Here is a 17107-nt window from a genome sequence, read left to right as displayed (position 1 = left end):
TTCATGATTGAGTTTCAGTCTGTACAGTCTCCAACATCTCTCACCAGGGCACATTTCCCACCACCAATGGCCCAGTTTCCCACCTGACATCTACCCTGCCTGCCTCTATGGCAGACATTCCCCCCCACCCAGTCTCTCTCCCCTGCTTTTTTGTTTCCAATTTAGACACTGTGGTTTTCAACATTGTTGCATAGATGGATAAGGAGAATATTATGCTGAGAAAAATGAGTCAGAGAGAGAGGGATAGACATAGAATGGTCGTACTTATTCGTGGGATATTTAGAAAATAGATTGTATGCTATTAATATTCCAGAAGCAGTAGAGAAGAGGGCTAGGAGGACTGGTCTATGGTGGGTAAACTTGCCTCAAAGAGTGAGGGATGCAGCGAGGGCAGAGAAGGAACCACTATGACAATGAGAATTGGAAGTGATCAATCTGGGCAAGAACTGGATGCTGAAAGGGGATAAAGTGATATGCACGATACTTCATTCAGTAACAGCATTGCAAATGGCAATGTTTCAAAGGGCATCTGTCTGAGAGACAGAGGACTCTCAGTTTGGCAGCTGGTCAGACAGTGAGTCAACTTGGGCTTAGTAATCTATAAGCAACTACGGGTGATCTTTATTTTAAAAAAAGGGGAATTAGGAGTTCTGATGTACAGAAAGAATTCCAGGCTGGAATGCCATTCCCAGAGGAGATTTTCCAGAAGACATACTTCTGGTTTCTTCCATATATTTGTCTGATGGAATCCCTTGTAAAGCATATATAACAAGAACTTTGAGGCTCTGCCTTGAATTAATTGACTCCTGAGAAATTTGTCATTTTTAGGATTTGTCTTTGAACCTCATTTTCTTCATCGCCAAAGTGGATTATATTAGACGATCTCTTAGTCCCTCTGGACAATAATTTCACCCAGATTTTGTTAAACTTTTTCTTGGTGTACATTTCAAACCAGTTTCTATTCTTCTTTCTTTTGGAAGCAAGTAGCATGTGTGGGTTTTCCAGGCTGAGCGAAGAATGAGGTTTGCAAGTAGGAGAAAAATACTACAGCAGTTCACACCCTTGGTGGGACCTGAGCCTGATGGTTTGCTGGGTAGAAGTGACTTTGGGCCATTGTTCCAACTGCTTCAGGAAACTAGATGACTCTGAAAACTGTCAGTTTGGTACTTCCGGGGTAGGGAGGGGGCACTTCTCACAGTCTGTGTATTTGACAGTTAGGTTCTGGGAACTGAGCTATGGGGGGAAAATGCATTTTGTTGCTCCAAAGCTGAGTGAGTCATGATCGCCATTTCTGATTTTGGTGATATCCATGTCAGAAGGCAGAAAGTGCTCATGAACTGGATACCCCTGGAGCTTGGCTGGGGAGCTTGCTGGAAAGGTGAACTGCTGTGAGTGAAAGCCAAGTGTGCGTACAGATTTGCAAACATTCTGTGCAGCATCAGCCCGGCATCAAATTTGCTCAGATTTCACTGAACAGTCAGGAGTGTCAGCAGTATTTAAATGCCTTCTCTTGGGTTGAGTAAATGTAAAGTTTAAACCATGATAGATATGCTGTTCTCCATGGTATAAAATTGGTCTCTCTATTCCCTTATTTGAACTCTTACTCAAACCTGGTGAGAGAGAGGGTTCAGATGTCAAAACCATTGTTTGATTCTTCTCCAGAGTTGAGTGTCTTCTCTAAGATAAGCAGACTCCCAATGCCCTTTGCTGATGGCGTTATCTTCTCTTTGTCTTTTGAGAAGTAGTATGAAGTAAAGTCCACTGGATGGTTGGCATCTGAGAAATGCCAATTCATGGTGGCATGACTTGAGAAGAGGACAGTTTTGTAAGGAAGTAGCTTGCCCAGAAAGCTGGTCTTTGTCAATGATTCCACAGTGATAGAATTAGGCCTTGCTATTCTGGATTGTTTATTGAAGGAAAAGGAAAAAGGAAAAGAGTGACTGAACTCTTAGAGCTGAGATGTGGGTGTTGTCTGTAGTCCAAGTCTCTCAAACTGGGAGAGGCAGTTGGAGAGCTGTGTATGTGTGATTGGAATGGAGGGAAACTGGCTCTCTTGAGGTTTAGCCATCCAAGCCTTAGTCAACTCTGGTCATTATGATCAGCTGAGCAGAATTGCTACATTTTCTTAGGCAAGGAATCCAGGTCTCTGTGGAACTTCTGAAATAGTCATCTTCTGATGGTGAAATGTTTTCCGTTTTCCTTGGCTTTTAATCCTGATTGTGTGTGTGTGTGTGTGTGTGTGTGTGTGTGTGTGTGTGTGTGTGTGTGTGAGTGAGAAAAGAGAATTAGAGAGAGAGAGAGAGAGAGAGTGAGAGAGTGAGAGAGAGAAGGTAAGATAAGGTAGGGGGTAGGGGCACATCTGCTGTTCTTTCATGGTTACTCCTGGTGTGGTACATGGGAACCTTCGTAGACACGTGAAACTTGAACTTCAATTCTTTGAGCCATTGCCCCAGCCCTACCCTGATTTTCTTTCTTTCTTTCTTTCTTTTTTTTCATTTTTATTTTGACCAAAATGGATTACAGATCTTTCACAGTAATATTTTAGGTACATAGTGACATTGAATCAGGGGCATTCCCACCACCAATGCTGTCCTCCCTCCACCCCTGTTCCCAGCATGCATCCCATACCCTCCTCTTCTACCCCTTGGGCTGCTAGTATAAGTGGTCCCCGCTGTGTCTAGCATGTTGTAAATTGGGTATCGATTCTGTTGTCATTGGATTTTGATTTAGTGCTTAAGTCTGATCGTTTTTTTTTTTTATTTCTACTTAATGTTCATATGACTGTTTGGTCTTGGTACCCTCCATTATTTCCCCCTCCATTTGTGAGGTGGAACAAGTTATGTGGTTCTGTTTGAAGGAAAGAGAAAAAAACAATAATAAAATGGGGCAAAAATCAAGCAAAAAATGGGAGGAGTCCTAGAGGCTATAAATATCAATTTAAGAGAAGACAGGGAAAAAGGAAGAAAAACATAACAACAATACAAAAAAAAATCAAACAAAAAACTCTAAAAGCACGACAGCAATATAGATCACAACCACATAATAATCACGATCCTGAAATAAAAACAAAACAAAGCACAAAAAACAAACAAACAACAACAATAACAAAACTAAAAAAATTTATTTGTGCTTCTCTTTTCTTGCATAGGCACAGTAAATATTGGGGAGATTAGAAAGGGAATTCCCTTGGCTTAAGAGATACAGGGTTTTTCTGCCCTTGAAGTATACTGTCATGGGAATAACTACAGGCTCTGTTCTATTCTGTTCTTTTATTCTTCCCTAAATCCTTTTGTGGTGTCTGGAAATTTTTTGCTCTGTCGTGGATGATAAAATCATACCTCTGTAGCTAGAGATCTTGGTATTTGCACAGGTCAAAAGATGGAATATAGGAAGGAGTCTTTACGATTCTAGGAGTTGTGTTTCATCACAGTTGTTTTAATCACTCTTCTGTAATTGGTGGTCTTGGTTTTTGCCCCGATCCTAGGATGAAGCCTAGGATAGAATATTTCATTATGTTTCTAGAAGATCTGCTTGGTTGCAGTTGTCTCAGTCAAACCTCTGGAATTAGAGATCTTGTTTGTTTGTTTGTTGTACAGATTATAGGCCAAGGCCTACACTATACCCTGATTTTCTTAACTGTTAGTGCATTGGCTTTCCACCTTTTTTTTTTTTTTTTTTTTTTTTTTTTTGGCATTCTTATTTTCTCTGGTATTCTTTCTTTAGCATTCTTCTTTCTGGTATTCTTTTCCATGTCTTGGGATTCCATTCGGCATGTGAAGTTGGTATTTTAGCCTGCTTATAGCTTATAATATCAGTTTGCTCCAGAACAATTACTTAACCATTAGTTTTTCCTCTTCCATCATTTTTAGTGTAGCAACAACCATGAGATTACTTATAAAAAAATGTCCATTCTATGGGACCAGAGAGATAGCATGGAGGTAGTGCATGCCTTGCATGCAGAAGGATGGTAGTTCGAAACCGGCAACCCATATGGTCCCCCAAGCCTGCCAGGAGATGTTTCTGAGCATAGAGCCAGGAGTAACCCCTTAGCGCTTCCTGGTGTGACTCACCCCCAAAAAATGTTCATTCTGTTTAGTTAAGTTCACGTCTTACCTTTTTAATGTATGTTGTCATGACCCCTCTTGATCTTTTTGTTGTCATTTCCCTGTTACTTGATGGGTAGTTACCTAACCCAGTGTTTATCAAGAGAAGAGAAAGTTTGAAGTGGAGCCACTGGGTGAACTTTGACCCCTGTGAATAACATATTTTTAAGAGGCTCTCAGAAAATAGTGGTTGACTGCCAGAAACTGTAGGAAACACTTGACATCTTTATAGCAGAGAAGAATTTCAGGGATGATTGATGGGAAGGGTCAGGAATTGCTGAAGAAGAGATACCATTGCATAAAAAAAAAAGAATTTTTATTATTATAATACTGTAATTTTCCAAGTTACTCATAAATAGTCCTTTCAGGCACATTCAAACACCAATCTCATCACCAGTGTGACTTTCTCTTCATTAGTGTCCCCAGTCTTTCACCCACTTCCCTACCCTCCCTCCTTGTAGGCACACACAAGACAAAGGCAAATGGAGGAGTTATTACAACTTAACACAGGTCACAATGAAATGATTGTTTATCTCTCCATATTGTTACTAAAGTCAGCATCTTAAGGTTTTATTTGCTGGGCTGTGGTTAGTGCTACTTGAGCCTTCTGTTCAGTGGGTAGATGTGGATAGATTTCTGCATTACTTATCAGATTTCCTGTGGTACTACTGAGCTGACATTATGGCAGTCAGGCCATATGGTCTAGGTAGGATTTGTAGATCTGAAATAAATATGGTGATCTGGCAGCTTGATAAGGTTAAGTTGTAGTGCTGGGCCATTTCTGTCAGAGGGTGTAGGGGGTGGCGCTGGGCTACTATAGTCCATGTGAAAGGGGAATCTGCCCTCTTCCCCACCCCTTTTTGAAAAGGTCTCGAAGGGTCAGCCCAGACCAGGGCTGGGAAATATTGACAGCCATTATTTTATTTTGAAGCTTGGTGAAAGAGTCGGGACTTTTTTCTGCCTGGAAATGGTCGGTACCTTGCAATTTGAGTAAAATTAGTACAGATGGTGATGGTGTGCTTCTGTTTACTAATAGAGAAAGGCTTTATTCAATTTGTATTTGCACAAAGGAAATAAACCTCATCCAGGATGGGTATGGAAATACCCACTGAGATAGTTTTCTCACCTGGTAATGATTCATTTTGGAATGTTTTCTTTGGGAAAGTTGGTGAACTTGTGTGTGTGTGTGTGTGTGTGTGTGTGTGTGTGTGTGTGTGTGTGTGTGTGTGTGTAGTACCATTGTCTGACAGTTGCCTAGTTGGTGTAATACTACATTGGTTTTGCTTTTTAAAATGATAGGGAGACAGTAGTGCCACTTGGGAAGTCTGCTTAGAGAATTTCCTGTTCTCTTGACGTAACTGGAGAACCAAAAGTGTTTGATATCACTTGGCAAGCTGTGGATTAGTACCAATAGGAAAGAAACATGTGGCTAAGCAATTTAGAATCTCCTGGACTTTACCAGTTACTTCAGTAGATCCTAAACTTGGCCCGACAAGCAGGCTATCAGAATAAATTCTGATGCTTTGCAAAGTGAGGATAATGGCTTTTCTCTTCATGTCACTGCACAAAAATACATTTCTATAGGACTGTATTGGAAAGTTTGAAATTTGGGGGTCTAACATGTAGCAGGTTCCAGATTCACAGAATTGGTTGAAGTGATGGGAACTGAGAGAATCCATCATGATTAAGAAAAGTAGATATGGGCCCGAAGAGATAGCACAGCGGCGTTTGCATTGCAAGCAGCCGATCCAGGACCAAAGGTGGTTGGTTCGAATCCCGGTGTCCCATATGGTCCCCCCTGCCTGCCAGGAGCTATTTCTGAGCAGACAGCCAGGAGTAACCCCTGAGCACCACTGGGTGTGGCCCAAAAATAAAAAAAAAAAACAAAAAAAAAGTAGATATGGGGCTGGAGCAGTAGGATGTTTGCCTTACATGCCCAGGACAGACCCGGTTTCAATTCCCGGCATCTCATATGGTCCCCTGGGCCTGGAGCAATTTCTGAGCATAAAGCCAGGAGTAACCCCTGAGCATTGATGTGTGTGGCCCAAAATGAAAAATAAAAGAGAAAAGTTGACAATGATGACTCCATAATTTCCAATAGATTCTTAATTATATAATCATTACGAGGCTTGCTGAATATAAAATATGAGCTATTTTGAATTTTCTTTTTAGGTTTTTATTTAAATCTTTTAGTTAAACCTTTAGATTGGAAAAGAAAGATGAGAAGGGCTGTTTTTCTTTTTATGCATTGTCATTTGACAATTCAGACTTTATTTTTATCTCCATGTCACTAAAATTCACTTTTTTTCTTTAATACAGCTTTAAAAGATTTTTAAAGATTTTTTTGATATTCTTTGTGTCATTTTATAAATACATATTAAGCAGGTATAAATACATATTGGACAGTGTAAAGGGATGCTTTAAACTGGAAATTTTGCCAGGGCTTCTGTTGAATATCACTGGAGGTGAAACACCCAAATGTGTCCACTCACAGACACAGGTACAACATGACCATTATTCTCTTTTTTTTTTTTTTTTTTTTTGGTTTTTGGGCCACACCCGGTAACGCTCAGGGGTTACTACTGGCTATGCGCTCAGAAGTTGCTCCTGGCTTGGGGGACCATATGGGACACCGGGGGAATCGAACCGCGGTCCGTCCAAGGCTAGCTCTGGCAAGGCAGGCACCTTACCTTTAGCGCCACTGCCCGGCCCCCATTATTCTCTTTTGGATAAGGAAATAGAGGCCAAGTAAATCAGTGGAGATGAACAGTCAAAGTCCTTCATGAATGACCCTTTATAGTTATTGTATTACCAGAGATATGATTTGTAGATTAAGTTAAGCCAGAAACTAGTGTTAAATTATAGATGAATCTGGAAATATATATACATATATATAGACAACATTTTTAATACTCTTAGTAAAAGACATGGTGGGAGATAGTCATTATAGTTATTTAAGTTTTTGTGCCTTCTAGATATTTATTTTTAGCCATGACCTAGCTATACAATTTGAGCGTGCTATGAACTGTACCATATATTTAAGGTAGGTGCTGCAAAGACCATTAAGGTCTGAAAGAAAATCCTATTCTTGGGAAGGTTATGAGTAGCTCCCTGCCAAGTGCTCATGCACTTGGAGAAGAACTGGAGAAAAGAAGAACAGAATAGGGGGGTTATGCATTAAATTGGAAGACTCCCTCCCCCTTTGACCAGTTTCCCTGATTGCCGGCAACCCTGCATTTAGGGAACCTTCAAAAGTGGAAATGTGGGATTGATACCTAAAGTTTCCTTCAGCATTTTGATTCTCTGCTTTCCCTAGGGTTTGGTGTGTTTCATCAGGGCCCAGTCTGGGATTTGTACCATTTGTTAAGTCCCCAAGGACATGCTCATCTTTTTTCCAGAGATAGCACATGGTACCCCCAGAGCCCAGTGTTGCAGTAGGGTGTCCTGGGTACTTTTTCACCGAAGAGGGAACTTTGGTGTTTGCTTTGGTTTGTTTGGGAGTAACTTAGAGGAACTTTGGGCTGAGGCCAGGAGATGCAATTTCTCTATCTTATGCAATAGGAGCCAAACATCAGGTCCCAGGAACCCTGTGGTGGGGGAGGGATGGCCTGATGTGTACCAGGCAGTGCAGGATGTGGAGACCCCAAGATCACACTGGTAGTGGAGGGGAGATCTGTGAGGGTCCTGCCTCAGACTCAGGGCTCACACCTACCTGCTAGGCATGTACTTGCTACAGTAACCAGAAATTGTAATTTCCATAACCAAATAGTTTTACACACGTGCGCGCACAAACACGTATACACATGTGCATGCTCTCTCTCTTTCTCTCTCTCTCTCTCCCCCCCACTACCACCACCACCACCACCACCATCACCATCACCATCACCATCACCATCACCATCACCATCACCATCACCATCACCATCACCATCACCATCACCATCACCATCACCAAACAAAACTCTCTAGAATTTGTTCAGGGTCTGTGTTATTCAGCTTTAGTTTTTTGTAGGAGGGTGTCATATCTTGCAGTGTTTAAGGGCTGCTCTTGGGGTTGCTTTGCAAGGGAGCAAGAGCCGCTTATTCTTGGGGATTGATCCCAGGCTCCCCAGTTCTCCAGCCCCTCATTCAGTGTTTGGAGGAAGAGAATGCAGAAATATTATTTCCTCTTAAGGAGATTTCCAAGGACTTTGAATTCAAGGACTCCCATTATCATAATTTTTTTAAAGGAAATAGAAAAGGTTTCTTAGAAAGTATAAGGAAAAATGGGCTGGCGTAATAACAGTGGTTGGGCATTTGCCTTGCACTCGGCTGACCTGGGACAGACCCAAGTTCAATCCCTGGCATCCCAGATGGCTCCCCCTGAGCGTGCCAGGAGTGATTTCTGAGCGCAGAGCCAGGAGAAATCCCTGAGCTCTGCCTGGTGTGGCTCAAAAACAAAAACAGTCAAACAGACAAAAATATATAAGGAAAAGAAAGAAGGCTCCCAGTTAGGGAGGAGCTTAGTATAGAGCTAAAGACGCATCTTTCCTCTTGGGGAAGTTCCCAAGAAAATTATATTGCTGAACATAATCCTAAAAATATCAGCAAGGACTACCTTCATTAACTGAATGGGCTTTAAACCATTAAATTCTCTTCAATAGCGATACTACTTTTCTTAGTCATTGCTCTAAAGGGCTCATAAACTTGGTGCAATCCTTTTTGGACATTGTTATCGTTTCGTTTTGGAATGAATTAGCAACTAGTATCACGAGGAAGGAAATAGCTAATTTGATGTTTCTCTTATCCCTTAATTCACTTGCACCCTTCACCCATCTGGTTTAACTCCAATTTTCACACTTGGATGATTCACATAGCTCTGGAAATGCTGACATGCCTTGGTTGGTGGAAGCACTTGCCTGCCACTCCTCCCTGCTGTGCAAGATTGAGGTTGTTGATTGCAACTATGGGCCCTGGGGAATGGTCACCAAGAACTAAGAGGGGGTTGCAGATAAGTTGTTTCCATGGGCTCCCCTCTGGGGAGCCGAGTACTTGCCTAATGATAATTAGACTGTGGCTTAATAATAGCTAAGAGGATGAATGTTTTCAACTAACATTTATGGGGCCTCTGGTCTACCTCCTGAGTTTCCAAGCTCCTACCACAGTACTGCCTGTACATATTCATGAAGCACATCATTAGCTTTTTCAGAGAAATCTTGTTAGAGTCCAGACTCCAAAGGACAAGACCACACAACTAGAATAAGAATAAACAAACTTATTTATTTATTGTTTTTTGGGCCACACCTGGTGACGCTCAGGGGTTACTCCTGGTTATGCTCCCAGAAATCGCTCCTGGCTCTGGGGACCATATGGGACAACGGGGATTGAAACCAAGTTCGTCCTGGGTCAGCCAAGGGCAAGGCAAACACCTTGCCCCTGTGCTATCACTCCAACCATGGGAATGCAGTTTAATACTTTAATTCATCTGCCCAAAAAGCCCCCCCCCCCAAACTGGCTAGGCAGAGTCATCTCCCAAAGGAAATGAATCCTGCCCAAGGTCATGAGGAAGATTATATAGGGAGGTTCCCATTTTTTTCCTGATGATCTTTATAATGATTGGTTATTGTCTAGGAGTACCTTCCTATTCCTCCCTTGACCTTTCCTGATAGGCTACTTGGTATGGCCAGGTAGCTTGGGGCGGTGTTAATGGAAATAGGATTGTGATGTTCTGTCATGTGGTTCTTACAAAATGGCGTCCTGCCTTGTTCAGAACTCAGGTCCCAACAATCTCTTCTCTGTTTTTCAACTTCCCTACTTCTCTTCCCCATTGTGGCAATACCACTTAACACCCCAGTCTCTCAAACTAGAACTTGAAATTTTGAAATGCTCTATAGTCTGTTCTCTTACTCCATGTTTTCTAAATCAAGTGAGTTAACAAGCTCTTTATTTTTATTTTTAAATTTTTACCACCTCCAAAAATGTCTTTCAAATCCATATGGCTCAGGCTGGAGCAATGACAGGGTTTAAGGCACTTGTTTTGCATGCGGCTGACCCTGGTTCACATCTTGGCACCATATATGGCCCTCCAAGCATCACCAAGAGTGATCCCTGAGCACAGACACAGGTAGTCAGCCTTGAGCACTGTTGGGTGTGGCCCAAAAGGCTAAACAAACAAAATCCCCTCAAAACTCCAATGATATCCATATGATCTTCTTCAATTCCATAGTGCTTAAGATGAAACTCAGTTTACTTATTTCCTGGGATGATTTCAGTAACCCTCTTAAAAATTGTCAACTTTTTATTTATCTATTGCTAAATTATCTTAAAAACAAATGAAATAGGACTACTATGCCAATTAAAAAACCCACACATGAAACTGAACTTACTCACAGATACATCTCATTGTTCCCAGCACTGACACATTTGTTCTCCCACCACCAATAAAAAAGACCTATTGGGGCCCGGAGAGATAGCACAGCGGTGTTTGCCTTGCTCCAGGACCAAAGGTGGTTGGTTCAAATCCCGGTGTCCCATATGGTCCCCCGTGCCTGCCAGGAACTATTTCTTTTCTTTTTTTTTTTTTTTTGGTTTTTGGGCCACACCCGTTTGACGCTCAGGGGTTACTCCTGGCTATGTGCTCAGAAATCGCCCCTGGCTTGGGGGGACCATATGGGACGCCGGGGGATCGAACCGCGGTCCGTTCCTTGGCTAGCGCTTGTAAGGCAGACACCTTATCTCTAGCGCCACCTTCCCGGCCCCCAGGAACTATTTCTGAGCAGACAGCCAGGAGTGAACCATGAGCACCCCGGCGTGACCCAAAAAACAAAACAAAACAAAACAAAACAAAAAAGACCTATCCTTTTTGTTTTTGGGTCACTCCCAGCAGCGCTCAGGGGTTACTCCTGGCTCTACACTCAGAAATCGCTTCTAGCAGGCTCTGGGGACCATATGGGATGCTGGGATTCGAACCACCGTCCTTCTGCATGTAAGGCAAATGCCCTACCTCCATGCTATCTTTCGGCCCCAAGACCTATCCTTTTAGTTTTTCTACAATTTGATTTTTTTTCAAGTCAAAAGTATGTTTTAGAGATTTTTCTTTAATGCAGCATAGTATAGCTATAAAGTATGTGTATTGTCACTTAATGATTTCTCTGTACATGGAAATTATTTGTATTCTGTAACTGTTATAAAGAGATGAATAGAATACTTCAGTAGGCCTAGTTATATACAAAGTATATATGTACAAAGTAGGTACAGAATTTTGAAGTCAAAATGAATATATATCATTTCAAATGTGAATAGATACTAACAGCACTTTACAAAAAAAAAAATACCTGTCAATTTATGTTTCCACTCTGCTTTTTTCCTCTTTTTTTTTTTTTGGCGGGTGAGGAAGGGCTTTTGATTACACCTCGGGTTAACCGGGCTTACTCAGGGCTCTGTGATGTGGGGTCATTCTACTCTGCTGAGGCCATATGTGATGCCAGAGATTAAATTGGGATCTGGGCTTAGCTTCTTGTGAGCACCTTAACCAGACTACTATCTCTCAGGTCATTTGGTCATTTTGATCTCTGCAAGGTCATTTTAATTAGGTTTTCATGTCCTTCCTCCAGCCGTTTGTTGTTGTTCTTGGGCCCCACCCAGTGATGCTCAGGGGTTACTCCTGGCTATGCATTCAGAAATCACTCCTGGCTTGGGGGACCATATGGGACGCTTGGGATCAAACTGTGGTCCATTCTACGCTATCACGGGAGAGGCAGACGCCTTACTGCTTGCGCCACCACTCCGGCCCCATCTCCAGCCTTATTTTGATTTTGCTTTTGGTGTTTGGGTCACACCCGGTGGCACTCAGGGGTTACTCCTGGCTCTGCACTCAAGAATTACTTCTGGCAGGCTCGGGGGACTATGTGGGATAACGGGGATCAAACCCGGATCTGCTGTGTGCGAAGCAAATGCCCTACCCATTGTGCTATTGCTCTGGCCCCAGATAGTCCCAGTTTTTTATTCACTCCAGAGTGTATGTCTGGCTCTTTGCTCTCTAAAACACACCCCAAGTCCTGCCTTTCTCACCCTGTCTCTGCATTTATAGCCACTATCTCTCTCCTGATATAAATATCTCTATTTTCTTTGAAACTTCTTTTTTGCATAGAGAACCAACCTTCCTTCCTGTTATTTTCAGAAGTTTTATTTTGAGGCCATACCTGCTAGTGCTTTAGGGCTTTCTCCTGGCTCTACACTCAGGGATTACTCCTAGCAGGGGTCAGGGGAATCAAATGGGGTGCTGGATATCAAACCAAGGTTGGTCATGTGCATGTAGCCTTACCCGCACTACACTATCTCTCCGGCCCCGAATTTTTTTTTAATTGAAGTTTTGTAACTTGATTACAATAATCTTAATGTTCGCAGCCTTAATATACAAAGTTATTGCCCTTTGAGGCCACTACCACTATCCAGTGCCCTCCACTGTACCCTGTCATTCCCAGCCTGCCCTACCCTTCCTGTCTCTCACTTTCTCTACTGCTTGTTAATCTACTTCTGTCATCAGAGGCTTAGGGTTTGGTCTCATTACATACTGTCTAGTTCCTTCTTTTCTCTTTATCTTTCAGAACTCATCCCCCACCAATGCTTTTCTCTGCTTAGATAATTCTTTCACTCTTTAACTAGCCTTCGACTTTATCATTAATAATTTCATTGACTTTGCTCAGTCATATTTCACGTCTGTCTTTTTGGTAATATGTATCATTTTAAACACATATGTATGCCCAAGCATTTATACCTGCATACACAAATGTAAGAGCAAGAATCTGTGCTTTTCAGCGGGAGGGCATTTGCCTTGCATGTGGCCGACCCAGGATGGACCTGGGTTCAATTCCCAAGCCTGCAAGGAGCAATTTCTGAGTGCAGAGCCAGCAGTAACCCATGAGCACTGCCAGGTGTGGCCCCCGCTCCCCCAAAAAAGAATCTGTGCTCTTTTTTTTTTTTTTTTGGTTTTTTGGGCGACACCTGTTTGATGCTCAGGGTTTACTCCTGGCTAAGCACTCAGAAATTGGCCCTGACTTGGGGGGACCATATGGGATTCCGGGGGATCGAACCATGGTCCTTCCTTGGCTAGTGCTTGCAAGGCAGACACCTTACCTCTAGCATCATCTCGCCAGCCCCAGAATCTGTGCTTTTATAATATGAATATATAGTAACCAGATAGATAACATATGGATAGAGATTAATATCTCCCCTTTCCCACACACACTTTAATGCTTAAAAAACACTGGAGATGTTTATGTTTGATTTGTTTTGTTTTGGAGCCATACTAGGACGTGTTCAGGCCTTACTTCTAGCTCTCTGCTAGGGGTCACGCCTGGCAGGGCTCAGGAGACCATCTGGGTGCCAGGGATTGAACCCAGGTTGGCTGCATGCTAGGCAAACACCCTACCTGCTCTGACCACAAGAGGGGATATTCAGTAAGTGTTGGCAAAATAAATGAATAATGGGCATTTTTGTGCAAAGCACCCTGGGAGCTTGTGGTCTAGAATCCACCATATGCTCAGGGAGATAAACGATATACGTGGGCTGCAAGGCAGAGTGTGATAAATTCTGTTAAGAGGCACAGACAAATTTTGAAAATTAAATAGAAGAGATTCGTTTTTGTGAGTGGCATATTTTAGTAAATGTTCAGATCTTCCTTCCTTCCTTCCTTCCTTCCTTCCTTCCTTCCTTCCTTCCTTCCTTCCTTCCTTCCTTCCTTCCTTCCATTCCTTCCTTCCTTCCTTCCTTCCTCTTCCTTCCTCCCTCCCTCCTTCCTCCCTCCCTCCCTCCCTCCCTCCCTCCCTCCCTCCCTCCCTTCCTTCCTCCCTTCCTCCCTCCCTCCCTCCTTTCCTTCCTTTTTGGGCCTCACCTGGTGACACTCAGGGGTTACTCCTGGCTATGTGCTCAGAAATCGCTTCTGGCTTGGTAGACCATATGGGACACTTGGGGTTCTAACCACAGTCCACCCCCAGTTCATCTTAGGTTAGCCTGTGCAAGACAAATGCCCTACTGCTTGCGCCACTGCTCTGGCCCACAGATTTTTGTTTGTTTGTGCTGTGTGTTGAAAAAAATTTATTGTTGTTTTGGTTTTTGGGCCACACCTGGTGGTATTCGGGTTACTTCTGGCTCTGCACTTAGAAATAACTCCTGGTGGGCTCTGGGGATCATACAGGATGCCAAGGGATCAAACCCAGGTTGGCCACATGCAAGGCAAATGCCCCCTCCTGTGCTGTGCTATCATTCAATCTCCAAATGTATTTAAAAACAAATTTAAAGAATGTTTTTAATCAGATAAGGACCTCTGAATAGACTTCATCGGTCATATGGCCTATGTATCAAAACCAACCTGTTGCCTGTTTTTTGCACCATCCAGGAGCTCATGATGGAATTTTTGAATTTTGCTGAAAGAAATTGTTTTTACAGTAGGTGGAATTGGGTTTCAGTGTGTGTCAAGAAATCATTCTGGGGCTCCTGGTGCATATGTTTGCCCAGCTGGGACTGTGTTTGTGCTCAGTGAGCCAAGCTGAGTTGGTACCAGCCTTTTTGGCCTTCTGCACAACTTAAAATATTTTCTTCTCTGATCCTTATGGAAACAGTTTGCTGTTCCTTTAGAGCAATGGTCCTCAAACTACAGCCCGCGGGCCACATATTGTATTTATTCCCATTTTGTTTCTTCACTTCTAAATAAGATATATGCAGTGTGCATAGAAATTTGTTCATAATTTTTGTTTTTACTATAATCTGGCCCTCCAACAGTCTGAAGGACAGTGAACTGGCCCCCTGTTTAAAAAGTTTGAGGACCCCTGCTTTAGAGGGTGGAAAACATTCAAATAAAGTAGAGGAGGGAAAGTCCTTCAGGTTGAGATTTTTTCAGAGCCTGCAACCAAGAACAATGGTGAAGAACCATTTTTTAGAATGGAAGTGATGATCTAGCTGAGCTTTTATTTTACAGATTAGGTAGAAGATCAAAAATCTTGATCCAAATTGGGGTTGGAGCAATAGCACAGCAAGGCAAGAGCCTTTCACGCTGCCAACCCGGGCTCAATTCCCAGCATCCCATATGGTCCTCCGAACCTGCTAGGAGTAATTCCTGAGTGCAGAGCCAGGAGTAACCCATGTGTGCTGCTAGGTGCCCCCCCCCTCAAATAGTTACATCCAATTCCACTTGACTAGTAAGAGCCAGTGCACACTGGAGGGACTGGCGGGGGTGGGGGGGAGAGCTTTGTAGGGCTTGAGTCATGATAGATATGTAGCCATAGGGTGACATTGTAGATGGCTTTTGCCCTTGAATACTGACAGCTGGGAAAAACTAGGAGCATATGTGATTTCTGAATGTAATTTTGTCTTTCTAGAAGACCTTCGAACCCTACTTTGAGATTCTGGAGGTCTATTCCACAAAAGCCAAAAACTACGTCAATGGGCACTGTACCAAGTATGAGCCATGGCAGCTGATTGCCTGGAGCGTGCTCTGGACCCTGTTGGTGGTATGGCTCTACCAGTTTGTCTTCCAGCCTGAGAGTGAGTATGACTGGCCCTTGATACTTCCCAAGTGTTTTTTTTTTTTTTGCCTTTGGATCTGGTTTTGACTTTTAAAAATCTGTTCATGGATTGAGGGTGGAATCCTTGTCAGACTGACTCAGTCGTCATTCCCAGGGCAACTACTTTCACAGATTTTTCTGAACTTGCCAGGCATATCAGCGCTTTTTAGAAGCGAGTCATTGTGAGACTGCACAGCCACTCACCCAAGCTAGAAGAGGCACTTTCAGTTCCAGTTTCTTGCCTGCACATAACCGGAGCTCACAGACTCCCCCAAGCAGGGCCCAGATTGCTTTCACTCTAGTTTATTGTTTTTAGTGAAAATTCTGTGATGTTTGGCTGAAACTCATGCCAGGCCCACAGTCAAGGCCTTCTACCTCGCCAGGTCCTACCCCAGGCTCTGAGAGAAAGCTTAGTGCCAGTGCTCCATGTTCAGGGGTCTGTGCCCTTCTATACCTGAGCTAATAATAGTACTTTTGGGAGAGTGACTTATAGACATCAGTGAGATTCAGCTGCTAGTGATCGGTTGGTCAATTTTCCTTTACCTGACATTTAAATTTCCTTTTTTCACCTCACTATTTCCACATCTGTATGATTTTTACATCGGAATAAATTTTTTTTTTTTTTTTTTGGTTTTTGGGTCACACCCTGTGACGCTCAGGGGTTACTCCTGGCTATGCGCTCAGAAGTTGCTCCTGGCTTCTTGGGGGACCATATGGGAGGCCGGGGGATCGAACCGCAGTCCGTCCTAGGCTAGCGCAGGTAAGGCAGGCACCTTACCTCCAGCGCCACCGCCCGGCCCGGAATTAATTTTTGTGTTTAATTTTTTAAGGTTAAAACAAATGACCAATTGGTAGCATTTTTTTAATCTAGTTTTTAACACTTGTAGTTTCATAAAGTAGAACAAACATACTCACACAGAACACTGTTTTTATTTTGCCACTTGCAGTCTGAGTGTATTTATTTTGAAGTGTTGGTGATTGGACCCTGGATTTTTTTGGTTTTGATTTGGGCCTCACTCTTGCCTTCTCTTGGCTCATTCTTGGTGCCTTGAAGGACCATAGGTATGCCAGGGATCAAACCCAGAATGGGCGCCGGCAGGGCAAGTGCCTTACCCACTGTATTATCTCTGGCCCTCACATGCAGTTTTTATTTTCGTTGTAGATAAAATTGTCTTCTCCAGAGATGGAAGATAATTATGATAGCATTGCCAAGTTATTTTAGCACTTTGCTCTATGGAGGTCCCCCCACCCACAATTACTGATCAAGTTAACATTCTTTCGTATATTGCCCAGAGGAGTCTAAAGTCTGAACTCCTGAGAAATTTTGCTGAGACTTGAAACTCTGAATCCCTGTTGAGGGGAGTACTATTGTTGGAGCACAGGACAGACACGGGGGTTAGGCCAGAACTGCAGGTGTCAGGAGGATGGCGGGGTTAGGGATCATTGTTCAGTGATATCTTATTG

At 43.0% G+C, this 17107-nt stretch overlaps 1 protein-coding gene across 2 annotated transcripts in view; it reads left to right on the top strand.

Annotated features, from left to right (window-relative positions):
• SGPL1 (sphingosine-1-phosphate lyase 1) overlaps nucleotides 1-17107 on the top strand; it is a 74491-nt gene that overhangs the window by 16376 nt on the left and 41008 nt on the right. The window contains exon 3 of one of the 2 annotated variants that reach the window (XM_049789148.1): nucleotides 15461-15623. In XM_049789148.1, the coding sequence (XP_049645105.1) occupies nucleotides 15461-15623 (163 nt within the window). Of the gene's footprint in view, nucleotides 1-15457; nucleotides 15624-17107 lie in introns of both variants that reach the window. The other variant, XM_049789147.1, reaches the window with a different exon arrangement.

This window comes from Suncus etruscus, chromosome 15 (assembly GCF_024139225.1).
Source record: "Suncus etruscus isolate mSunEtr1 chromosome 15, mSunEtr1.pri.cur, whole genome shotgun sequence".
Lineage (NCBI taxonomy): Eukaryota > Metazoa > Chordata > Mammalia > Eulipotyphla > Soricidae > Suncus > Suncus etruscus.
Note: the sequence above shows the minus strand (reverse complement) of the source record. Positions and strands in the feature narration are given on the sequence as shown.